This window comes from Topomyia yanbarensis, chromosome 2 (genome assembly GCF_030247195.1).
Source record: "Topomyia yanbarensis strain Yona2022 chromosome 2, ASM3024719v1, whole genome shotgun sequence".
Classification (NCBI taxonomy): Eukaryota; Metazoa; Arthropoda; class Insecta; order Diptera; family Culicidae; genus Topomyia; species Topomyia yanbarensis.
In genome coordinates this window covers 34,877,030-34,904,263 of record NC_080671.1, presented here as the reverse complement: position 1 = coordinate 34,904,263, position 27,234 = coordinate 34,877,030, and the positions used below count along the sequence as shown (strand labels likewise).

General features: G+C 42.5%; 2 protein-coding genes across 6 annotated transcripts in view; both read right to left on the bottom strand.

The window, feature by feature from the left end:
- LOC131682561 (multidrug resistance-associated protein 1-like) overlaps nt 1-26,388 on the bottom strand; it is a 34,876-nt gene extending 8,488 nt beyond the window's left edge. The window contains exon 1 of the mRNA XM_058964133.1: nt 25,985-26,388. Coding sequence (XP_058820116.1) covers nt 25,985-26,020 — 36 coding nt within the window. The 5' untranslated portion in view covers nt 26,021-26,388. The remainder of the gene's footprint in view (nt 1-25,984) is intronic.
- Nucleotides 4,692-11,922, bottom strand: LOC131682560 (uncharacterized). 5 transcript variants are annotated; one of them, XR_009304104.1, is made up of 4 exons: nt 11,550-11,922; nt 4,920-11,496; nt 4,799-4,858; nt 4,692-4,745 (listed from the first exon to the last, which is right to left on the bottom strand). XR_009304104.1 is itself a non-coding variant. In XM_058964132.1 (3 exons), the coding sequence occupies exon 3, from the start codon at nt 11,362-11,364 to the stop codon at nt 5,119-5,121; it is 6,246 nt and encodes a 2,081-aa protein (XP_058820115.1). In that variant the 5' UTR covers nt 11,365-11,496; nt 11,550-11,609; nt 11,671-11,922; the 3' UTR covers nt 4,700-5,118. The 5 variants fall into 5 exon arrangements, 2 of the variants coding, with proteins under 2 accessions (XP_058820115.1, XP_058820114.1); XR_009304105.1 differs by having other exon boundaries at nt 4,700-4,858; XM_058964132.1 differs by having other exon boundaries at nt 4,700-11,496; nt 11,550-11,609; nt 11,671-11,922.
- Nucleotides 26,389-27,234: the final 846 nt, after the last annotated feature.

The following is a 27,234-nucleotide window of genomic DNA, read 5'->3' as shown; positions in this document are numbered from 1 at the left end:
GAATACGATTACGGAACTTCATTTAATTTGATTTGTAACTGCCCAGCTGTAATGCTATTCCGTATCCGGATATTTGTCGTTCTATGTCGTTATTTTCATTATCCCTAACCTTATCACTTCCCCAATCGTTCCGATCAGGAAATGAGGAAGGGATAAATCACGACAAGGCACGTGTCATTTGAGCCAGTCGCTACTGTCTCAAATGGCACGAAGCAAGCGTAACGATGGTGACCGAAGAAAATATCAAACAATGAGTTGTAGGATACTATATACTGGATGATTACTAGACCGAACGATTCTTTTCATCCTTGCTTTTTAGTTCGCTAAATGAGAAATAATTTATCGGTCAAAGGGTCTAATTGTTAGTTTGAAACGTCAACTACATTTTTGTGCCATATTCTTTCATTTGCACTTTTCCAAACTGTACGTTTTTCCATACTTTTACAAAGTAGGGGTAATTCGGACCGTCAATTTAAATTTTTTTTACAATTGTTTACTTATGAAATCTTTATTAGAGAAACTCATTAAGAAGCAAAAAATAAATAAATCGCGTTAAAAAAAATTATTCTGTTTAGTCACAGCTGTCGATTGGCACAGCATGTATTTTCTTCACTGTGGCGTGGCAATCGTGTGCACAGAAGCAACCCGCTGAACGGTGGTTGATGGAATAGGCGGTCTTAATAGCCCTGTGCGCTCATTTCACACAAAAGTGGTGGCGTCTTGAAAATATCTGTGTTTTCACCGCAGAATAAATCGGCTTAAATGGCACGTTCCCTATAGGTAGTCGGGCAAAAAAAAATAAAAAAACGTTTTTAATCCACCTAACAGTGTGATGAGACATTTCTTATAACTCTTATCACTCTCTTCGGATATTATATCGTTTGAGAACATTTAGAACTTGATGCTTCGCGATGTTTTTGATAACACATACTACATGGGATAGTGGCAGGACGCAGCATAGGCATAGGACAACATCAGTGCTAGAAATCTCAAACCAAATCAATGGGAAAGCGAAAAAATGGCCTATAAAATAGACATACAAACGAATTATTGTTAATGCTCTGTTAATAAAATATCTAAATTGTGGTGGGAAAACTAAATTTTCCTGAAGGGGTTATATATTGTACTGAGCCAAAAAAATCGAAATTTTTTTTGAATCGATTTGAAGTTTATACTTTACTCAAATTTCCAACGCGACTGAGAACTAAGAAATCAACGCTTTTTCTTGAAAAGGGCGATACTAGCAGTGATACCATTCAAAGAAAATCAACAGTGAATATTTCCAGACTTGGTTTTATTTCCTATTTAAGAACTATTGTGTTTTTTACATCCTAGATTGCATGATGCAGTGATCGAAACCCAAAACTTCATAAAGTATTTGAAATTATTAAATTGAAATTTGTTTTTGCTATTGAAATTGACAAAATGATAGTATCGCCCCTTTGGCGATTGTTTACTTTTTCGGTCCCACCTATCAGCATTGAAGTATCGCCCTTACGTTTTTTTACAATAACTACCGTTCTGCACCACCGATTTCGTCCGTATTTTTTCAATAGCGATCATTGTTACTATTTACAGCTGGTATCAGCTTGATAATCCTAAAAAAATACGAAAATTACAGTTTCGCCTCTAAACGGAGAACGGATTTGCTGCGGTTGCGTATCTGCGGTTTGAAGAGAATGGTAAAGTCGAATGTGCGTTTATCGGAGCGAAGACACGGGTAGCCCTATTGCGGTTTGTGTCGATTCCAAGACTAGAACTGACGATGTCATGGAGACACACAAGCTGAAACCCACGCAAAGGTTCTTCTGGTCGGACTCGCGTGATGTTTTGTGCTGGATTAATTCCGATCACCGAAAATACAGCCAGTTCGTGGCAGTGCGAGTCAGTGAATTACTGGAGATGACGGAACTGAACGGGTGGAACTGGATTCCGTCAAAATTAAACGTAGCTGACAGGCATTGCATTTATCGCTCATATGAGTAAATGCGTCCAGATAATTTGCTACTGCGACATTAAAAACTCACATTTTCACACGAAAAGTTATTGGCACTCACACAACTTCTCCGGATAAATACAACGTGTTATTTCTCCGGATAAATAAAACAGCCGGAGAATGAGCGAATGAGTTTATCACGGTATCCTTTTGGCGCTCGCTGTTTTGCTGTCACTATTCCAAAACACGAAAGAACAAGTCTATCGTATTTCTTTGCCGCCTTTCATTGAAATTGAATGTATATTTTGACGCTTTTATTGATTTCCATGAAATTAAAATATTATCACCTTCTCCGATGAGAAGGAAAAAATCAAATAAATTTTATCCGGAAAATTATTTCTCACGCCATTTGTGGAGACGGAGAATTTTGCGACTCATCTTGTCTCGGAAAAGTTGGACATCGGATAAGCTTCTTCTCGCGTGAGTGAGAGAGAATTACAATGCCTGGTAGCTGATGATGCCACGAAATGGCAGAAGCTTCCACATTTGTCACCTGAAAGCCGGTGGTTTCGCGGCCTGGATTTTTTGTGGGAGTCAAAAGAGCAGTGGCCTGTCACAACATTGAAATTCGGCCAGACCACTGAAGAGAAGCGTATACATTTGTTTCATCATTCTACACAGCGTCCTCTGTTTCGGTGGGAAGAGTTCTCGAAGTGGAAAAAGCTGCTACGTCTTTTAGCGTTCGTGAAAATGTATCCAGCAAATCTCCTCAGGAAACATGCAGGAAAGCCCATTGTCACCGGTCCACTTACTCAACTGGAATTTAAGGAAGCAGAGCTTTATATTCTGAAGCAAGTGCAAGCTGCTGAGTTTGCCGCAGACATAGAGCGACTGAAGAAACCGAATCTTGTGCCGTGGAAAAGAGAACTACCAATAAAAATCTAGAAACATGCATCTATTATTATACGGCGGACGACGGATAGGGTCGTTCCAAGGCAATTTTCTGAGAGCAAATCGTACAAAACTTCTCTGAACGCGCTCCAGTCGGCTACTTTGAACGGCGTTGTATGGCGCCCATACTTGTACAGCATACTCCAAAGTGCTCCGGACCAGTGCGCAGTACAAAGAATTCAGTGCGTAGAAATCCACAAAATCGACGGCGTTCCGTTTTAGAAAACCCAATATTGCAAAAGCCTTCGCCGTTGTTGCAGTGATGTGGTCGGCGAAACGAAGTTTTCTGTCGAATAACACTCCCAGGTCATGGATAGAATCCACCCACTCGATGACACAGGCTTGAAGAGTATATTCGCAACGCCTTATATTTGCCGTGCGTCCGAAACTTATCTTACATTTATCAATGCTGATCTGCATACCGTTCAGCAAACACCATTCCTCTATATTGGCTACATCGTCTTGGAGCACAGCAGAGTCGAGTACTGAAGCAATTGAACGAAAGATTTTCAGATCATCAGCAGTTTTTCAGAGTTGATGCAGCTGTAGAGATCGTTGATGAATAAGAGAAAGATCAGTGGTCCTAGATGACTTCCTTGAGGCACACCGGTTGGCGTTACGAATGCGCTTGAGCATGTAGTGCCAATTCTAACGTTGTGAGAGGTAAGTATGCAGCCATCTGGTAACCCACTCAGGAAAGCCTAGTCGCTCCAGCTTCAAAACAGCAATGTTGTTGGGCACCTTGTCGAATACTTTTGCGAAATCAAAATATATAGCGTCCACTTGTTGGCGCTTCTCTACAGCTGGAACTAGAAAGCTCGTGTACGTCATCAAATTCGGAGTGGCGGAGCGTTTTTTCATAAATCCGTGTTGTCGTTGGTCGATTATGTTGGAAGAAGCAGCGTACATCGCATTGAACACAAACTTTTCCAGAACTTTAGCTAGGTAGTTCAGCAGCGAGATTCCTCTGTAGTTTTCAACATTGTGCCTATCTCCAGCCTTATGAATAGGAACTATAGTAGCTTCTTTCCATGCCATTGGGAAAATATTTTCCGTGATTGAACGCTGAAAAATAATACTTATTGGTGCAGAAAGTGCTCGGGTACAATGCTTTATAAATACAGGAGGCAAGCATATTCACCGAGTGCACTGTTCCGGGCTGTTTCATATTGCAGTTCAGTTTGACGAAGAATAGTTTTGTTGTCGTCGGTCCTATGATGTAAATATCGCTTTCGTTGTTTCCGGAGTACGTTGCGTAGGCGACCAAGTTCAGCATTCCACCACCGAAATTTATATTCTGCTTTTCTGCTGACACGTTGTTTAGGAACATTACGGCCAAGAATCTCATATATGGCATCATAGAACGCCACAACTGCCTGATCTAAGGCATTTCCAACCAGCATCTCACGCCAATTGAGTGCACCAATGGCCATTGAGAGTTGCATCAAAGTTGCATCGAGTAAAGTCAAAGTTGAAGTCGTCGCAACTCAAATCTTAAAACGAAGGGTTTATGGTGAGGGTCAACCTTCAGTATAGACTATAGCGAAGCTCAATCAGTTCGAACACGTCCGTGTCATTAACGAAAGCTAAATCGAGGGTCCGTCCATTCACGTTGCTAACAGAGCAGATTTGATACAAGCCACCAGCGACCAATGTTTCTGTGATGGCCATCTCTTGTTCCGTGGTTGCATTTTCAGGAAGGTAGCACTTGCAATCGTCATCAAAAATCCACCGAAGATTAAGAAGATTATAATCACCTACAACAAGTACGTTTGTTGAAAAGTCGATGTTCAGAGAACAAAAGGTGAAATCCGAAATCTTGTTAGCTGTCGCAAATTGATGCGGAAACAGCTTAAAGCTGTAATTTTATTCAGAGTTAGATAACGCATGTAAACAATATAAGTAACTCACAAATTTCGGTGTGCGAATCAATTTTAATCCGGGGAAGACTATTCCTCCACTTTAAACTATCTGTGATCAAAATTCTAGGTTAAGCATGAGCTCCAATGCGTACAGCTTTAGTTCTACTCACTGTGATAATGATCTGTGATTTTAGTTTTAAGTCCTAGCTGTAAGTTAGTTTAAGTCAATTTAACAGTCTGATCGCGTTCGATGTTGCAAAGAAAAAAAGATTGTGCAAACGGAAATAACTGCTGATGGCAAGCCATGTCATCTTCCCGCGTCAATTGACAGTTCATACCGGTTGACGCGCCGCTTGCATTAGGCCGCGTTCACAGTGGTTGCGTTCGCATAGTAAGGCCGTGTCCACACTGCGAAGCAGTGCTGGCGGTAACATCCTCTCCCCCGTAACACTGGTCACCGGTCCCAGTTTTACCATCTGGCTCAACCTCCAACACGGCCAATTTTGACACCGGTCTACGCAGTAACCCCCTCGCAGTCTGAACCACAGCTTGCCGAACGCGTCCGTCTTCGGCAGTCGCAACTTCCTTCACTCTTCCACGTAGCCAGCCATTTCGGCGAGTGTCATCAACTACGAGGACCAGATCTCCAACAGCTACGGGAGTCACTTCTCCGAACCACTTCATCCGCTTAGTGAGCATCGGGAGGTATTCCTGAACCCAACGCTTCCAAAATATGTCCAGTTGATGCTGTATAAGGTTCCAGGAACTCTTCACCGCATAGGCAGGGTCACTAATGTTAACAGCCGGCTGACGCACTCCCTTAGAGCTTCCTAATAGGAAGTGGTTTGGTGTTAGAGCCTCACCATCGGCAGCGTCTAAAGGTAAGTAGGTAAGTGGTCGACTGTTGACGATACCCTCGGCTTCGACGACTAACGTTTCCAGTCCTTCATCGTCCAACTTTCGATCGTTCTTGTAAGCAGCTTCCATTGCCGACTTAACTGACCGCACCATCCTTTCCCACGCGCCACCCATGTGAGGTGCTCCTGGCGGGATGAAATTCCACTTTGTATCTTCATTTGTGAACGTCGCTGCCAATTCGTTTTCGATTTCTTCCTGCAGCAAACGTTTGGCACCTTGGAAGTTGGTACCATTGTCGGTATAGATTTCCGCTGGCGCTCCTCGCCGACAAACGAAACGGCGAATACACTTGACGCACGACGGTGTAGACAGGCTATGGGCAACCTCAACATGGACGGCACGTGTGGTGAGACACGTGGATAGGCAGATCCAACGTTTGGCAGCGCTCCTTCCCACTTTCACCAAGAACGGCCCAAAGAAGTCTATGCCGGTGTAGGTAAACGGCCGACAGAACGATGACAATCGAGCCACAGGCAGCGGTGCCATTCGAGGAACCTTCGGGTTCGCTTTCGCGACTTTACACCACTGGCATGCAGCCGCAACTTGCTTCACCACCGTCCTTAACCGTGAAATGTTGTAGTACTGCCGAACTTCATTCACTACCGTCTCCGAGTTCCCATGCCGGCAGGCTCGATGAAAGTCGTGGACCACAAGCTTCGTTACATGGTGTTTTCTTGGGAGAATCGCCGGGAACCTGGCATCGAATGCGGCATGTGGTGCGGCTCCAATTCGTCCATCAACGCGCAGCACTCCGTGTTCATCCATTGTCGGCGTTGTTTGATACAAACGGCTTGTCTTAGGCAACTCCGTTTGTCCTCTCGTAAGCGAGGCCATTTCTGCGGGAAACTCCTGCCACTGTACCATCCGTATTATCGTGCTCTTCGCTTTTCTCAGCTCGTCCTGACTCAGATGCAGTAGTTCCGGCTTCTCATTTCTTCGCCTCCGCTGACAGTTGTCTATGAAACGGTGTACATATGCTACTGCTCCAAGAAGTCGTCTCCACCTTGAGAACCGGGCGAAATCCACCACACACTCCGGAATAGTCGCTCCTTGGATCACCAAGCAGGGCCGTAGTTCTTCTTCAGGAGCCGTTGATGTTTTCACTTGCTCCGGCCAATTGTCTTCGGACAGCCGCAAAAACTTAGGTCCCTTAAACCATTCGTCGCATTCTTTCGGGCATGAGTTCTTTCCCCACTTCGTGGCAGCGTCCGCTGGATTCGATTTGCTGGGAACCCACCGCCATTCAGCTACATCCGTTGTAGAAAGAAGCTCTCCTACTCGGCAGGCAACGTACTGCTTGTACCGACGATGATCGGCTCGTAACCAGGCCAGCACTGTTGCGGAATCACTCCACAGAAACCGCTGTTTGACTTTAACACTGTGGTTCTCCTGCACGAACGACATCAAGCGGCTGCCCAATACCGCTGCTTGAAGCTCCAAACGGGGAATCGAGAGGGGTTTCAGTGGAGCGACCTTTGTTCTTGCCGCAACTAACGAGCATTCGGCTTTGCCTTCTATGTCAATCACTCTGAAGTATGCTACAGCAGAAAAGGCAACTTCGCTCGCATCGACGAATACGTGCAGTTGCAATCGTTTGTACGTCTGTTCGGTCGCTTCCTCGAAGTAGCACCGCGGAATACGCAGATCTCTTATCTTCGGGAACAGAGCGGTCCACCTAGCCCAACGTTCGAATATTTCTTCCGGCACCCTTTCGTCCCACTGCAGTCCGGCTCGCCACACGTCCTGAAGTAGGATCTTGCCGTGCACGAGGTACACACTAAGAAGCCCCAGTGGATCAAATATTCCCATCAAGCACTTCAATATCTGTCGTTTAGTTGGCCGCTCGCCTTCATTTAATACACGTTGAATTTCCTCCTTCAAATTCATCGAGAACCGCAGCTCATCGTCGGTCGTCTGCCACAGCATGCCGAGCACTCGATCGCCGTCCGTTGTACTCAAGCAGAGATTCTTGCTGGCGTTGGTAGCTTCCTCGTTCAGTCCACGTAGAACTTCGGCACTGTTCGACAACCAATTTCTAAGGTGGAATCCTCCTTTCTGATGGATTGCTCCGACTGCGCGGGAAACTCTTTCGGCCTCATCCACACTCTCGAAGCTATCCAGATAGTCGTCCACGTAGTGGTTTCTCTGGATTCCCTCGACAGCTCGGGGATAGCGAGCGACGAATTCTTCGGCGTTTTTGTTCTTCGCATACTGGGCTGATGCTGGCGAACACGTGGATCCAAAGGTCGCCACGTCCATAATGTACGTTTCGACAGGCCTTGATGGATCGCTCCGGAACAAGAAGCGCTGAGAATGACGATCCGGTTCACAGATTAACAACTGGTGGAACATTTCACGGATGTCTGCCGAAACTCCCACCTTGTACTGACGAAAACGCAGCAGAACTCCGGGAAGCGAAGATAACTGATCCGGGCCTTTTAGTAGCATGGAGTTTAGGGATATTCCATCTACTTTCGCTGCCGCGTCCCATATAAGGCGGACTTTGCCCGGTTTCCGGGGGTTCGTAACTACTCCTAACGGCAAATACCACACTCGTTTAGGATCGGCTAGTGCGAGCTCCTTCTGAGTTGCACGGTGCGCATAGCCTTTCAGCTGATACTCCGCTATTTGCTTCTTCAGATTGGCTGCCAGCTCGGGATCTCGCAGCATCCTACGCTCCAGACATTCGAAACGCTTCACCGCCATGTTGTAGCTGTCCGGGAATTCTATTTCGTCGTACCTCCACAGTAGGCCAGTTTGGAATTGTTCTCCTACTCGGATAGTCGTCCGCTCCATAATCTCCCTAGCTCGCGTGTCTTCTACAGATTCCAGCACGACTGGCGGTTGAACTCCGGCATCCTCCATAGAAAAATAGTCTTTCACTGCATTGTGCAGCTCCTGGTCGCCGGTACCGGCACATTCACAAGCGTGATAATTCAACGAATGCGTATCCCTACTTTCACCACCGCCAAATATGCACCATCCTAACCTTGTTTTCACGGCAATAGGCTCGGTTCTCTTTCCTTCTCTTGCCTGCAGCGGTACCGTGAGGTTCGCATTGTTAACGCCGATCAGCAGACGGGGAATCGCTTTCGTGTAGCTAGCGATCGGCAGACCTTGCAGATGGCGGTAGTGTCGCGCCAGCTTGTCGTAATCTAGATTCTGTTCCGGTAAAGTAAGCTCATTTACAGTACGAACGTCGTTGATCGTGAACTGCTTGTTGCTATTGGCTCCCCTGATGAAAACTCTCACTTGCTTCGATTCCGATTCAACTCTGGTGACGTTTCCGGTCCACTTCATACACAACGGTGTCTTCCGACCGTCGATACCCAATTGCTCCACCAGGCTGTTCTCGATGAGCGACAAGTCCGAACCATCATCCAGAAATGCGAAAGTTTCAATGGTCGCTCGTGGCCCACGGAGAACGACAGGAATTATGCGGAAAAGAAAAGTCTGCTTGCCTTGCCGATGTGTATGGTTCTGAACAATAGACAATTCTTGGGTTGGTCGCTGGTTTGCATTGGATCGATTTGAATGTAGCAGTGCATGATGACGGTAGGTACATCCATCGATCACGCACAGCGTCGCGTTTCTGCAGCTTCTCTTCCCATGTGCGTTGAGACAACTCCGGCAAAGACCTTTATCTCGTACGAAGTTCCATCGGCTGTCCACAGTATACGCCTTAAATGCGGTGCATTCTGCTAGACGGTGACCTGATTTCTTGCAGCATATACACGCTCGATCCTTTTCGCTCACTACCTCACGAACGGATTCTGCTTCGTTGCTATGCGTGTTCACCGCTCCTTTGTGTCTCGGCTTCTGCTGACTACTGTTACTTTCGCCGGTGTAGTTTGACACACTGCAAACGGCTGTGACGACTTTGAGCATAAAATCTCCAAACGCCTTGAGGTTTACTACCGGGTGCTGTTGTATGTAGTCCGCCCACTGCATCTTGGTGTGTACAGGTAGCTTCTCCACCAGCTCCATCAGCAACGTAGGATTCGAGAGATGTTCCTGCTGTCCCGCTGCTTCCAGGTGGTCGCAGAGGCTGCGCACAGCCATGCCGAAGTCGATTATAGTTTCCAATTTCTCCGCCTTCGGTGCCTGGACACTGCGCACTTTTTGTAACAATGCACCGATTAATAACCCGGGTCGCCCGTATAACAACCGAAGAGTATCGATCACTTGAGGCACTGATTCCGGAAGCAGCAACCTGCTTTTGACAGATTCGTACGCGTGCCCTTTCAGGCAACGTTGAAGACGCGAAAGTTTCTCGGCACTATTGTAACCGCACGCCAGCGAACTATTCATAAAGCTACTGATGAAGATTGGCCAATCAACAGGATTGCCAGAGAACGAAGGTAGATCGCGGGACATCACTTGACGCGCGGCTAGCTGCGAGGGGGAGGGGGTGTATTGTTCAACGACAGGCAGTCCCGGCGGAGGGGGAACTATGCCTGTAGATAGTGACGGATTTACGTGTGGCATAGGGCCAACATTTGACAGTTCCATATTGGGAAAAACTGTCCCATTTGCCAGTGGCGTATGGCCTACGATTGGCGGTCCCGCAGTTGCGGATACTAATCCGGAATGTATACTTGGATTTGCCTGTGGCGCAAGGCCAACATTCGATCCCGTCGAGGGAAAAACTGTATTCATGTTGTTCGATGGAACCGTGGCCGAGGCTGCCAACGTTCCGAACTGTTTCATTATGTGTTGGAGGGAGCATCCATAGTTGGATGGTAATGGTACACTAGTAGGTGGATAATTCAGTGGCTTACCTTGATGTGCTACGGGGGGAACGGGGGGCTGGACTTTACCTCTCGAACCTGCTACCTGCTGTCTCTGAGTGATCGCGCCGGTATACTGCTGCTGATCACAAACGGTGAGACCCGGTTGTTGAGGGTCGAACAAATTGCCCAGGGTTGTTACTACGGGGGGCACGAGGAATTCACCCTGTTGACTCCGATGTGCCTTTGGGATCGCGCCGGTATACAGCTGCTGATCCCGAACGATGAGACCCGATTGGTGAGGGTCGAACGAATTTCCACACGTTGGTGCTGCGGGGGGAACGGGGGGCTGGACTGCGGGGAGCACGGAGAATTCCAATTGTGGGTTCTTAGGTGTTTTCGGCATCGCGCCGGTATACTGCTGCTGATCTCGAGTAACCAGACCTGGTTCCGATGGGTTAACCACCTGTCCCAACGTTGGTTCTCGATCGCATAATTGCATGGCCGGGGAAGCTGCTGCCCCGCCTGTCGGTTGATCCATCTGCTGACCATGCGCGCTTGCACCCTGTTCCATGCACTGCTGTTGCCACTGCTTTACTCTATCCTGGCTCGTCCTGTGACTGATCCGGCTCCTATTACTAGCCGTTTCTTCCAACTCCTCCTCCAGCTGGTGTTTCTCTGCTAGATGACGTTGCTCTAATTCCTGCTGCTCTTTCAGTCGCTGCATCTTCATCCGTGCCGCCTTTGCGTTGGAAGTGGGAGTGCACACACTCACCGGCAAACAATGCCTACATGTCCACGGCCGGTCTGCAACAGACGATGTGACTTGAGCACATGACATGTGCCACCAACCATCGCATCGGTCGCATTGAACGCAATCATCGGCCGATTCCGGATGGGCGCAGCAAACACAATCCGATGATTTTCCCTGCTCGGGCGTTTTGAGGTTGGGATCCGTATTTGGCATGGTGAAATTCAGCTGGGCACAATTCGATACCTTTCCCGGCCACGAAATTTCTTTAAGATTTTGTTCAGAGAACAAAAGGTGAAATCCGAAATCTTGTTAGCTGTCGCAAATTGATGCGGAAACAGCTTAAAGCTGTAATTTTATTCAGAGTTAGATAACGCATGTAAACAATATAAGTAACTCACAAATTTCGGTGTGCGAATCAATTTTAATCCGGGGAAGACTATTCCTCCACTTTAAACTATCTGTGATCAAAATTCTAGGTTAAGCATGAGCTCCAATGCGTACAGCTTTAGTTCTACTCACTGTGATAATGATCTGTGATTTTAGTTTTAAGTCCTAGCTGTAAGTTAGTTTAAGTCAATTTAACAGTCTGATCGCGTTCGATGTTGCAAAGAAAAAAAGATTGTGCAAACGGAAATAACTGCTGATGGCAAGCCATGTCATCTTCCCGCGTCAATTGACAGTTCATACCGGTTGACGCGCCGCTTGCATTAGGCCGCGTTCACAGTGGTTGCGTTCGCATAGTAAGGCCGTGTCCACACTGCGAAGCAGTGCTGGCGGTAACAGTCGATAATAATCAATGATTTTGATAATTTGTAACAAGCTAACAGCTCAGTCGCAAAGAACTGTAGTACATCAACTTCATTCTAGAATATCACAAAAATACCCGCAACGCGCTCCGTCAATTAAAAATGCAGTGAAAAGCTAGTTAGTATGTGGGGGACGGGCATAGCGTAGTTGGTAAATCAATTGCCTTGTACGCAACTCACCTTGGGTCGATTCTCAACCCCGCATATAGGGTTAGAGATTTCACCAAAAGATTCACCGCCGGTGATCTCCCCCTTAGCCAGAGTGCTAAATGGTTCACAAAAAACGGGCATCAGTATCGCGAGAAATTCCGCCACCGTGGAACTCTCAACAACAACTAGCAGTTAAATAGAAACGTGTAGCGTCAACAAATCCTGCAAAGGTGGTTGTAAAGAAATGGAAGTCATTATGGTCGGCACCTCTAAATCGGTTCACTTCTCGGCAGGTATTTGACAGCAAGCAAAAAACAGCAGCAAGTTATGTTATCTCAGAATTCTGCGCTGAGTAGACTAGACTAGCCAGAATGACGCAATATTTGCCAATCTATAGCAGTGCTTTTGTGAAAGTGAATACAGTAACTTGTGTGTACATAGTGCAGGAAGCAATCGCTTAAATTTGTGAGAAATACTTTGCTTTTCGTTGAAAACTTTGTGGGCGCTAATCGCTAATCGGAATATCATTCAGATAAGTATAGTGTGTAGTCATACAGACTATTATTGTTCTGTGATTTTCGGATTTCATTTCGCTGCATCGGCTTTGTAAGTTTCCCAGCAGCGAGGTGACGCAGTGTTATATTTTTTGTTTTTGTCCCGCTTCTCCAGCTGTTGTTTAATTGGCCTATAATGAGTGGCCTGTGTGCAAAGTGTACGGGCACGGTGAGTCTCGCCGAAGGTCTTGTACTATGCCTTTTTTGCGGCGATAAATACCATCAAAAATGTTCCGGGTTAACAAAGGCCATGGTAAATTGGGTGGCTGATAATGCAAGTCTTTGCTACAAATGTGCAAAATGTTTATCAACCCAGTCTTCTGGTGTGCAGGATGACAGTTCGATAATCATTGAGTTGGATAAGAAAATGGAACAATTCGCTTCCATTTCTGAATCTCTCACTGATGCCCGAAAAAAAAACATCGATGCACAGATAAACATCGCAGTAGAAAACGGAATAGAAAAACTGATCAGGTCTGTCAACAACTCTCTCGAGAGTAAATTGGCTGGGTTGGAAAACAGTGTTGCCAAGAAGTTGGAAGATTTTAAAAGTTGTTTTAATGAAAATGTTAAGCGTGAAATTGAATTAGTTGGAATGAACAGAAAGAGGAATTTTAGTAATACGAAGGTTCATTCTGAATCTGACGGGAATCCCAGTAGAAAACGAAAAATTTTGACGAATAAAGAAGATGAACCGATGTTAATTGAAATAGACGATGATGGAAATAATGACGAGGGTTTTGATAAAAATAGTAGAATTACGCGAATGTTTTGTCGGGAGCTACTGGGACGAATAAAATTAGAACTAGAAGCCAAACGAAACGTAAGGCTCGTCCGGTCATTGTGAGTAAACCAGTCGAGCCGTTGCAATCGAGTGACGACACGAGGAATGAATTAAAAAATAAATTAGATGCAAAGGTGCACAAAATTAGCAACTTTAAAAACGGTAAAGATGGCTCGATTATTGTGGAGTGTGCAACTCGGGATAATATTGAATCGGTGAAAGAAAACATTGTAAGCAATCTGGGTGAAAAGTATAATGCTGTTATACCGATACCCGGTAAACCGAAGATAAAAATAATGGGGATGAGTGATCGATACTCTGAAGAAGTCTTCATTGACTTATTGAAGAGTCAGAATGAGGGTATTCCGTTTGAATATGTTAAAGTTGTTGCCAATTTCCAAAATCCACGCTTCAAATATAACAAATACAATGTTATAATTGAAGTTGATAAGGACACTTATAGCAGCCTGATGTCAGCCCGTGCGGTAAACATTGGCTGGGATAGGTGTTCTGTTTTTGAGGCCTTTAACGTGCTGCGCTGCTTCAACTGTGGAGAATATGGTCATAAGAGCACGGGATGCGTGAATAAAGAAGCATGCTCCAGATGTAATGGAGCACATAGAACATCTGAATGCTCGTCAACGGATTTTAAATGCGTTAATTGTATTAAAAAGAATAATGAACGTAAAATGAATTTGGACATAAATCATGCGGCATTTAGTAAGCAGTGTTCAGTATATCGGAGACTGCTAGAATTGAAAAAAAGCAACGTTTTGTCAAGTGAATAGCAACTAACAAACGAGAGGTTGTCTGAAACATTGTATTTAAATATAGCTGGGTTATCTACAAACTTTGTCGCAATGCGACATCTTGTAGAAAACAAACGTCCATTGTTGGTTTTAACCCTTACAGTACCAAGTTAAAATTTTTCTGAAAATTTTGATTAAATTTTGCTCTCATTTCGTCAATTTTTGACCGAATTGGATGGAACTGGCTTTAAAAGATCTGGAATTTAGTCCAGTTTCCATATACCGAGTAGCGTTCAAATCCGTGGACCGGTTCCGGAATTAATCCGAATTCCCTTGGGGTATATCCGGCATCCCAGTGGGGTGACGGACGAGTTTTGAAGAAACATCCCATAAATTTAAGTAATTGTATTTTGAAATGTGCTACATATGACTATTTCCCATTGATCCTTCACAATAGACATGAATTGGACCAATCTTGGCCACTGGAGAACTGTTCCGGGAGAACCTAAGAAAATGTATATATTTTTCTATCATTTCAGCGATTTGGGTTCATAGCTTTATACGAAATGCGAAGTTCTTCCAATCATACGGTTCTACAGCTCCCTCAAGGCCATTCCGGCACCGGTTCCGTACGGATGGACATTTGACGTCACCAAACCATTTGAAAACCAAGATGGCGGCTTCCGGTTACCACAAAACAGTGAAAACCACCATCAATATGGGTGTTATTTGAAAGAGAACGGTCAGCAAAAGCTGGAAATTGATAATTGACGCCATTTTGAAAAGCAAAATGGCGATTTCCGGTTACCACAAAACAGTGAAAAGCATCATCAATATGGGTGTCATTCGAAAGGGAGTGGTCAATAGAAGACAGAAATTGATTTTTGGCGCCATTTTTAATACCAAGATGGCATTTTCCGGTTATCACAGTGCAGTGCAAACCACCACTAATAATGGCGTCATTGTAAAGCGCTAGCAATCAGCAAAAGCCGGAAATTGGTTTTTGACGCCAATTCGAAAACCAAAATGGCGCATCATGTTCCAAAGAAACAGTGAAAACCGTCATCAATATGGGTGTTATTTGAAAGGGGTGTGTCAGCAGGAGACGGAAATTGATGATTGACGCCATTTTGAAAACCAAGATGGCAGCGGCCGGTTTCCAAAAAACAGTGAAAACTTCCATCAATATAGGTGTCATTTGAAAGGGATTGGTGAGAAGAAGTACGAAATTGATTATTTATGCAGTTTTGAAAACCAAGTTTGCGGTTTCCTGTTACTGCAAAACGGCGAAAACTATCATCAGTATAGGTATCAGAAAGGGGTAGTCATAAAGTGATTTTTGACGCCATTTTCGAAAACCAATATGGTGGCTTACTACAAACAACAGTGAAAACCATACTAAGTATGGGTGTCATTTGAAAGGGGGTGGTCAGTAGATGTAGTGGTGGCGGTGGTACTACCACCTTTGTAGCAGGAACACTCTTCATAGCACTGAGCAATCTTTACACGACAAGCATGACGTGTTCAAGCATTACTCTCTGACCATACTCAGCATGCTACTGTACGAAGGGCCAAAAAGGAATTGAGTGGTCGGAAAGTGACTTCGCTTACATGTACTACGGAAGCTTGCTTCCAATAACAAGACCATATAAGCCAATTACAATGCATTGTTATAAAAAGTAGCCTCAATAGGTGGGGAGAAAATCCTGCGCCATGTTCATGAAATGTTAGCAACAAGAATCTGGCTACTCCACTCTTCCTGTTCAAAACGTTTTAATCAGATGACTTGATGGTCCCTCTCAATTCCCATGTATTCTATGTAAGGGTCATTCCACGCGCAGTGATCAAGGCACGTGTAACCGACCTTCACGGATTTGAATCAAATTTGGAGGAATTGTTCATCTAGGGCCAATATATAAAAACCCAAATTTTTGTGTCTATTCAATCACCGCTCGGGCCATGGGAGCCCCCCCCCGTTTTGGCAAATTTTCAAAATCCTTGATTTCCTTTTGAACATATTTCCGCTTCTGTTTACTCTAGAACCAAACCGTAAGATGGGTTTTGAAGAAAATTGTTCAAGGAGTTTAGAAAAAATATTAGTTATTGGCGGCAGTGCTGCCAACTATCCGATTTTTTCAGCAAAATAGAAAATCAGCGATATTTTGAAGCAAAAAAACGCTATTTCCCATATAAAATCGCAGGCGCACAACAATAAAAAACCAACTTGAGGATTCTGAGTTCACACATAATTTATTGTGAAGTAGACGAGAAATTATGAAAAACTACGTTTTTGGTTTCTTTTTAGCAGATCAGGGTCAATTGACTGTTTGAAGATTTTCTCAATTTTGGCCAATAAAAATGGATTTTTTATATGAGAAAATTCGAGTTCTTCCCTTCAAAACAGTGCATAAGTGTTTTTATGTAAAAATATCTACAGAACACGATGATATTAGAATCTTCAAAATTAAAATATTTGTAATAAGAGAAAAAATAACTTTTAATATTTAACTGAACAAATCGCATAGTTGGCATCACTGCCCCGAAAAGTTAAGCTCCTTGAACAATTTTCTTCAAAAACCATTTTTTGAATGGATTTTATAGTAAATAGAACCGATGATATTTGTAGAAGACACCTAATTTCTATCTCTCTCCGTTGAAAAGTTAGTGTTGGCGCCATCTATGCGGTCACAGGTGGCACTAAAATTTTCTAACCAAGACATAACTCATATTATGTATTGCAATTCTTCCGAACATACTATTCAGCTAAATCTAACCATTATTCCACAAAAATGTTTAGTTTGTTAGAACCTAGTACCGATACACTACCATGCACTGCTAGGCCCCATGCAAAACTGACTCAGACACCACTTCGCTAAAAGTTTAATAACTTCTTTTAACAAAGCCGAATTGACTAGCAGTCTTCGACAAAGTTGTACACAATTAAATTATATTTCCTATTTTCTTTTACAGTGATAATTCGATGCATACTGTGCCACCTAGCGGTGAAAATGCGAGCTAGTGGGTTATCTCCATATAAATTGTCGAAAAATCCCATACAAACTTCAGGCACGTTGGTCCGGTAGCTAGACTTGTCCGATTTGCTTCAAATTTAGAGCAAGTACTCCTGGTGGGACTAGGAATCGACTCAGGGGTAGGCCGATAGGGGTCACGTCCTTACAATCGTCGAACGGTTTTGTGTAATCAGTTAGGTGTACTAATTTTTGTTTTATGTTTGTATACAAGAAACATAGGGCTACGATAGGCAACCGCTCTCCTCTTGCTGCAATAAGTGTGCAGGATATGCTACACATAGCTATGCGGCGGTACGCTTTTTTGGTGTTGGTGTTTGTTTTTTCGTGTCGTGGAGAAGGCGGCCATCGAGGTTTTTAGATAGTGACGGACCACGGCATCGAACAGACGCCCCGAGTTTTTTTGTTTTTCCGGGACAGTTCCCCGCCACAATAACCAGTGCGGTGAAGTGCGCGTGTGCGACGGTGACAATCCCGTTCGAAAAGTGCCGACCCGTGGTTCGGGTACTCAAGTATTTTGGTGTCGGGTCGCTGGAAAAGGAAGCTAAGCGCCAAGGAGCAACTCGCTTCCCCGGCTAAGTATAAAGGACCCAGAAGACGCTTTTCCGCTCTCGCTGTGAAGGATCAGCCGAACGAGCCTAGCTCTCCTTCACAGCTAAACATCAAGGAGAGCGAAGCAGGGTGGCCAAAGGTGCTCCCTGGGAAGTACACTGCGGTGACTTCTGGGATCTCTCGTGGGGAGCGAATAGATCCGGTGCTGATTCGCCATCGTCGCTAGGGAGGTTCCAACAAAGGAGTCAAGCTCACCTCCCTAGCTAAAAGTCTAGGACCGCTGCCGGCGCAGCCAACGACACCAGCAGGAGAACGCGGCCGCTGTGTTCCCGGCCGGTCGGAAGAAACCGCCCGCCTTCCCGCCATCGTCAGAAGCAGCTGATCAACTTCATCGATAAGTCGGTAAATCTATTAGTTTATTTACCTTTTTTTGTTGTTAAACGAAAATCCGTAATTCTGTAGAAACACCAAGGCCGCCCTGAAAAGAAGGGTACGCCGGGCAAACAAGAACCCGAGTAGTGGAAAACCCCTACATACAAAGTAAAGAAAAAAGAGAAAAAAGTAGGCAACCGCGGCATCCCAGTCGCCGTCGTTCCCCCAGCACATTATTCGGCAGCGGCTCACGAGTCAAAACTTCTTGATATCATCCACTGCTTTAATTGAGGCCAGCAATCACTCCGTAAACTATGAAGTCATCGAAGAAGCCCCACACACATGCACGTATACCACTATGAAGCCGACACCGACACCAACCACGAACGCGTGAATCAACAAATACATCTCCAATGCAACGCACGATCACGATCCGCAGTATTGAACGAGGAAAATACACATGTCCAAATCGAAAATTATTATTATAATAATATTGCCGATTGACAGTCCATGTGAACATCGGCTAGAATGAACTAATCTTGTTGAAATCTGCGTTCAACATATTGACAACAATATGATTTAATTCGGTTATTCTCGCATCGTAATGACTACGAAACGGGAGCAAGTTTCAAAAGATTCGCTGAACTATATTGAAAATCAGTCTAAATCTGTACCTTTTGAATCACGAAGAAACTAAGTTGTCTGTCACAACAGCACATACTTATTGTTGGTGTGAAATAGTTGTTGAAATAAAAATTGCTACTTGGGTGACCGTTCATTTCCAAATAAAACCAATACCGATGATGATTTTGACTATTTTGTGGTACCACCATCTTGCTTTCCAAAATGGCGTCAATCAATATCCGTATCTGCCGACCATCCACTCGCAAATGATTTCCATATTGCTGACAGTCTTCACTGTTTTGTGGAAACCGGAAGCCGCCATCTTGGTTTTCAAAATGGCGTCAATCATCAATTCCCGTCTTCTACTGATCACCCCGTTTCAAATGCCACCCATACTGACAATGGTTTTCATTGTTTCCTTGGAACAGGAAGCCACCATCTTGGTTTTCAAAATGGCGTAAACAACCAATTTTCGTCTTTTACTGACCACCCGCTTTACAATGACACCATTATTGACGGTGGTTTTCACTGCTTTGTGGAAACCGGAAGCCGCTATCTTTGCTTAGAAAATGGCGAGAAAATCAATTTCTGTCTTCTATTGACCCCCCCCCCCTTTTGAATGACACCCATATTGACAATACTTTTGACTGTTTTGGTAACCGGAAACCGCCATCTTGGTTTTGAAAATGGCGTCAATTATAAATTTCCTCTTTCAAATAAAACCCATATTGATGGTTGTTTTCACTGTTTTGTGGTAACCGGAAGCCGCCATCTTGGTTTTCAAGTGACCATTTCTTTTCTAAGGACACCCATATTGATGACGTTTTTCACTGTTTCTTTGGAACAGGAACCCGCCATTTTGGTTTTCGAATTGGCGCCAAAAACCATTTTTCGGCTTTTGCTGATCGCTAGCGCTTTACAATGACGCCATTATTGGTGGTGGTTTGCACTGCACTGTGATAATTGGAAACCGCCATCTTGGTATTGAAAATGGCGTCAAAAATCAATTTCTGTCTTCTATTGACCATTCCCTTTCGAATGACATCCATATTGATGATGCTTTTCACTGTTTTGTGGTAACCGGAAATCGCCATTTTGCTTTTCAAAATGGCGTCAATTATCAATTTCCAGCTTTTGCTGACCGTTCTCTTTCAAATAACACCCATATTGATGGTGGTTTTCACTGTTTTGTGGTAACCGGAAGCCGCCATCTTGGTTTTCAAAATGACGTCAAATGTCCATCCGTACGGAACCGGTGCCGGAATGGCCTTGAGGGAGCTGTAGAACCGTATGATTGGAAGAACTTCGCATTTCGTATAAAGCTATGAACCCAAATCGCTGAAATGATAGAAAAATATATACATTTTCTTAGGTTCTCCCGGAACAGTTCTCCAGTGGCCAAGATTGGTCCAATTCATGTCTATTGTGAAGGATCAATGGGAAATAGTCATATGTAGCACATTTCAAAATACAATTACTTAAATTTATGGGATGTTTCTTCAAAACTCGTCCGTCACCCCACTGGGATGCCGGATATACCCCAAGGGAATTCGGATTAATTCCGGAACCGGTCCACGAATTTGAACGCTACTCGGTATATGGAAACTGGACTAAATTCCAGATCTTTTAAAGCCGGTTCCATCCAATTCGGTCAAAAATTGACGAAATGAGAGCAAAATTTAATTAAAATTTTCAGAAAAATTTTAACTTGGTACTGTAAAGGTTAATATCAGAAACACATATTGTTGATGCTGATGCATTTGATCAGTATAGCAATCCGGGTTATAAAGTTGCTTTTTGCCTATCTCATTCCAGACATACCGGTGGAGTTGCTATTTACGCCAAAGAATCGATTAAATTCAACGTTCGGTTAAACGAAGCAGTTGATAATAATTGGTTCTTGGGTATATCAGTTGAAAGAGCCCAAGGAACAATTTCTGCTGAAAAAACGTGTATGCAAGATATTTTAATCAGCTTATGCTGATTAGCTGCGTTTTAAAATATTCAAGCTACTGCTCTTCAATGCTTAACCAGTTGAAATTGGAGAATTTATTCAGCATTTGCTGATTAGTGCTGTTGTAACAGCGTTTCTTCAGTCGCAGTTCTGTATGGCTCATAACATTAGTTCAACTGTTTCTGATTAAGTAAGCTGAAAACAGGCTTTTTCCACACGCAAACAAAACTTGTTCAGTACCTTGTTCAGCTTTTACAAGGAGTTGCTGATTAAATCAGTTTAAGCTGCAATTATTTAGTAATTGTTCAGCTTGTTGTAAGGCGCTTGAAAAGCTAATGGTAAAAATATTTTTTTCACCAACAATTGTCGGCATTTTTTTCAATTAATTTAATCTTCTTTCCATTCGTAATTACTGGTTAACGGAGCTTAGGCCCCCAAAGTCAATCAGCACCACAAAACCTTACCTTCCAAGATGAAATTTTGCGAATCCATTTCCTTTTTCCAGCATTTGGATTCGAACCCAGGTATATTGTGTTACTACATTCGTCGCTCTTCCATCTAAGCCATATCGCCTTTCTACTAGCACATGAAAAATTGGTCATCATACCAATCAAGTAAGTATTCATATAGTCATATATTAATAGCTGAATTGCGGCAACATTGATATTTTTAATCAGCGTTGTGTTAATGGCAGTTCAAAACCGGCGCTGATCAACTGCTTTATAAGAGCCTCAAATACGTATATTCAAACAGGGGGTGCAACCTTAGAACAGGAGGTGCAACCTTACACCTCGGATGGTAACGTCATTTATCTCGATAATTTTTTTCATCACAACGGAGCATTTTTTTCAAAACCTCGAATCATTTGGCATTAAAAGTCGTGATTTTATTCATCTACTGTGCTGCTGAAAGTTTTTTTTTTATTTCGAACAGCTGCTGAAAGTTAATAAAATGAGCCAGTGTTATATCCACGATAAGGTAAGTGGATTGTTCTCAAAAATTTATGAATTTGCAGCCCAAATCGGATTTCGAATTAAGCATATAACAAAACGCAGTGCATGTTGATTACAGGGGTTACAGATGCTGCAAACTATGTTCGTTCAGCGACTGTGATCTGTGGATATTTCTAGCGAAATAATGTTTTATTTAACGTTAAAAATATGCTCGTTTTGGTACTGAATCAATAACTATTACTATAAATTGCACGATTAGCACTGTATTTTTAACACTAGTTACTATAATGTCCCCTTGCGGTATGTTATCTGCATTTCAGACACCGGTCACTTTTTCTGCATTGTGCAAACCATGAAGCGAGTCGACCGGTTCTTTCAATAGTTCCACATCAATGGATCGATGGAAAATATCTATTATGGCTACCAAAGCGGTTGGAATTACTTATAAGAGATCCATCATCGAAACCATCTCCAAATTGGAACAGATTAAAATGCGAAGTAAAACGAAAATATATCCCCACCTTTGACGAAGCTGAAACTGAGGCAGGCGGGTCACACTTCCGATACATCAGATGTACAGCTGATCCCACCTACAAAGAAGGTGAAGACCAAAGCGTGCCGCAAACTAGCGAGCATTGATTTAAACCACCTATTTGAGAACGAGGGTAAGTTGACATCATTTGCATGATAACACTTTTACAGTTCAGGTTCACTCATACTGGTCCTGAAACAAGACTGCGAATCTACTCAGTAAGTTCAGCCGAAAATGAGGCTGATGGCTGGTTCTAGTTAGTATTCCGGTTCCGGTAATGAACGATTCTAATTAGAATCATCGGTTGTGTCACAGGTGTCGGAATACTAACTGGAATCAGCTAGAATTCTGGCTCATTGTCCGGCTGAGCTATACTGGGTAGAATTCCTTTTACAAAAACATCAAGCGATTTTTCGATTTTTAATACGAGCCAGAGTATCGCTGGCAATGTTTACAAAGTGCATATGACAATTTTCAGCATGTTATTCAGCACGTATCAATTGAACAGAAGTAATCAGTTCTGCTGAATGCAGTTTAATTCAGTATGTAGTTCAGAAAAAATAGCACGCTGAACAGTATATTTTTTATTGATTGGACTAACATTTTTTCAGAGTCTTATCAGCAATTTAATAGCATTTGTGTTGAGGTACCTAAAGCAGGTAGAAAAACATTTATTCAGCATATTGTTCAGGTATAACATACAATTTGAATAGCCGTGCTACAACTAGCCATAGGCACGTTTATTTTACCGATATTTCAACACATTTAATGATTTTGAATAACAGTGTTTTGATTTACTGATAAAAGTAGTGTTCATAACATAGTTCAGCAATACTGTTTATTCAGCATAGGTTGCTTTTATTAGGCATTTATTCAGTAAATAGTCTTACAGTTGTTTCCAAATTGTTTCTTGGGAGGCATGCAGATGGGAAATTTTGCAGTAGTATACGATTCTCCTAGTTCAAGCGATCGACGGATTTTAGAAATTTTAGAAAACTGGTGGGAGAATTTCGTTGACTTAAGTAAACTTAATGTAATTTCGGGCGATTTCAATATTGATTGGCTCAATGATCAAAATTCGAATCAGTTGAAGCAGTTGGCAGAGTTTTCAATTTCAAGCAAACGGTTAGTGAGTTTAAAAGAATTTCCAGACACAGTAGAACATTGATAGATCACGTGTATTCCAATTTTGATGGGGTTCATTCGTATGTAGAGGCCGATTGTAAAATTTCAGACCATGAGACAATTTCAATTTTACTGGAGAATGAACCTAACCGTGAAGAGGATAAAGTTAAAATCAAGTGCTGGAAAAGATATTCGAAACAAGCTATGTCTCAACTGGTTTAGAGAAGCATGGATTTTACGGAATTGAATGGAAATTTGGATAACAAGGCAGCTGTTCTAACTAACGTGTTAAAAGAGTGTAGAAATAGTTTAGTTTCTCAAAAGTTTGTTAATTCAAATAACTCGAACAGCTGGTACTCTTTAGATCTTTTGCGCCTTAAACGTAAAAGGGATAAAAAGTACAAGAAATTTTGCAGAACTAATAGTGAACGTCTTTGGAATGGCTACATACACGCGCGAAATATTTATTCACGGGCCTTGTTGAAGGCCAAATGTGAATATATTCAAAGGAAGATCGATCAACATCAAAACAACAGCAAAGAGTTATGGAAAATCCTAAAGAATTTAGGAGTAACTTTTAACGGGATAGAAGAACAATCTGAACAAATAATAGCTGAAAAATTGAACAGTTATTTCGTTAACAGTGTCCAACTGGTCAGCTGGTCAGTGAACCTGTGGAAATAACACAGCCGATTAATACTAACTGTAGATTTGACGGATTTCACCCAATCACTTTTGAACAATTAAAAGATATTTGTTTTTCTTTGGGAAAATCGGCTGGTATCGATAATGTCAATGCAAAAGTGATACAGGATTGCTTTCAGGTCATCGGACACGATCTGCTGGACCTTGTAAATGAATCGCTACAAACTGGGCACGTGCCGACAGTTTGGAAGGAGTCACTTGTGATTCCTAAAGAGTACCGCCCCATTAACATGTTGCACACATTAGAGAAAATTTTAGAACTTGTTGTTAAGGGCCAGCTGATGAGTTATTTGAATAATAATAATTTGCTAATTCCGGAGCAATCGGGATACCGAGAGGGACACTCTTGCGAAACCGCTTTGAATCTAGTGTTTAGCAAAATGGAAAGAGAAAATCGAGGTTAAAGAGACTATTTTTGCTGTATTTTTGGATCTGAAACGCGCTTTTGAGACAATTTCGAGAGCGTTACTTTTGAAAACTTTAGAGCGATGGAATATTCGAAATATATCTGGTTACGTTCTTTTGAAGGAAAGGCTATGTCTGTAAATTGAACCAGTCCGTTTTTTTGTTAACTGGTCTTGTCATGATTTAAAATATTAATTATCTTCTAGATAACTCGTTCAGCTCACACCTTTGTGGGGGTATGAGGTGGGACCATCATCATCATATAGCCAATAAATACTCTTAAAATTCATGTTCCTTCTTGAATTGCTTCAAAAATTTGTCTACCTTGTTCCAGCTAGCATGTGCTACTGCTAAATAAAGTGAAGGTATTGATTTGAAAGGCTGCATAATTTATCAAATTTCTCATAGCTTTTATTTAAGTAAGGAAAGGCACCCTTAAAGTTCGAAATTGTATTGTATGACGCGTGAGTAAGACAAATTTGACCAAAAAGGCGTGCTTCTTATTAATCAATGAGCTCGAGTCGCACATGTTCGTGGTTTTGTCATTTCATAATATATTGCAATGTTGCGTATGATTTCATTGGCACTTTCACAGATTGAAATCAATCGACAGACTATCAAGTGGGGGTAGTGCAGTTTACAACTCGATTGACAGCATCTGTAAGTATATGTAAAATTTATTCTCTAAGATGATAAAATATATACATTTTGGAAATAAATTTTGCAATTGTTTCCCAAGCCAAAAAACAAGAGGTTCTTTTTCATTTTCTCATCAGCAAATCTGAGCTTCTGTGCTTGCTTCCTGAGGCTTCACTCGGGACTAAACAATTTGTGTGATTCTGTAGGTTTAGTGTCCGACTGGGACCAATTTGCCGCCAGTTGGGATTTGTCGTCTATCTGATCTTGATCTTGTGCTTGTTACTGAGGAGATGAATTCGAAATCCTATTTAATTTGACCGAATATCACTTCTTAAAGTTTAGATTTTTATTTTTCAATTGCTCTATTTTTAGAGCGATATTAATTGCGTACACATTTTTTTGGCAGCGGAAATATTGCTCGTTTCGTTCATTACGATTAAAGGGTTGAAATTTTTATTACACTTATTATCGCGAAGAAATCCATCTATATTGCTCCATTTGATTTATCCTGTTTTGATGGTAATCTTGACGGAAATTTTTCCAATATTTTGGAAGTGACGTAAATTACGTCATTATAAAAGTAAGCCAGACTTTCTTTCGAAATTGTTCTATTTATAGAAAGCTGCTAGTTTCGTTGTTTGAAGAACGGATAACCAAAATTCGAATGGTTTAACTCGCACTTTAAAAATATAATCAGTGAACCACTCTTCCACTAAACCATAAAACGCTCAGACTTAAAACGTTAAGAAGAAACTATTAATCGTATTCACATTTTTTAACGTCTCTGCTTGATCCAATTCGCTTCCAAACTTTTTTTAACTTAAACGATGCAAGGATACAAATTCCACTACCCATGCACATTTCCAGCCATCCAATCAGTTAATACGAAAGACTACTCACCCAAAAGGGACCACCGCAGAATTCCTCAAACGTCATTAGGAGGTACTATCTCCCGATCCGTTCTAGCCGGAAGATGGTGGTGGTGATTCAATTTCCAACAGTCCACCGCACAGTTTCACAAATAATCACGAGTTTACGAACTTTTAATCCAGTCGCCGTTGATCACACCAAATAATTACCATACGTCCACGCTTCTTCACAGTTATCACGAATTGACGCATTCACTTTGATTCGAAGATAGGACGGACCGAATCGCCGAGTCACACCCGTTGGTTGGCCTTTGATATAAAAATCACCGATAAGATTTTTCTCTATGTTGAACGTATCCTTACACTTGTTCGATTTGATATTTAGATTTGTTTGTCCGGTGCGGCAGCTTTCAATTGAATGAACTGCTCCAGCGCTTGACCCGCGCGTTTATAATACAGTTGTCGATTCACATGCCGATATGCCTATATGGATAGATATGGTGGTGACGGTGGGCTTTTTTTTTGTTTTTGATAAGATAGCGATTTGATTAGACTGGAGGACGAGTGATTGTGTGGTGCGATTATTATAGAACGCATGGGTGTGTATTCAAATGTTCTAGTGACGTTTAGACTCGTCGAATCTTGTTTCGTTCGGTATCATCAGTGGAAAAGAATCGTGAATAATTTATCACATGAAAAATTGATATAGCAGTAAAGTTTTCTAGTGACATATGAAAAAGCGCGACACTTCCTAGACAACGATTTAGCTTGGCTCAATTTCCTAGATTCAGGCCGACACAAAGCAAATTATTTCATGCCACACATAGATCGATAGATAGATATCGATTTTATCATACATCGAAATGGTCGAGCGAATGTAAATTCAATTAAGCTCGCGAACTGTCTGATTTTGCGTGTTAAAGATCAATTGAAGATATTTAAACTAGATATGCTCGGTATGCCAACCACGACTATTCACAATTTTGGAGGGGAAAATATCTCGATTCGGTTTATTTGATATAGGATATCTATCTGATTACCGTCATAAACGAATTTTGCCTTTGGCATGAAACCCATGCAATTAATATATTATAATGTTGTATTCATAATATATTGGATCCTACCAGAGCGTTACATGGTACAAGTTTGAGAACAAACCTATAGTCGAATTTATCCCAAGTCTGAAGCAGCTTTACGTTCAGATGGAATCTAAACCATCCTCAACATTTTACTACATCGCGTCGGACTTTTACGACATTGAAACATATACTAGCCAAACAT

What these genes read in the sequence shown, in the direction of transcription:
- LOC131682560 (XM_058964131.1), bottom strand. Translation starts at nt 11,364, where the DNA reads ATGCCAAATACGGATCCCAACCTCAAAACGCCCGAGCAGGGAAAATCA.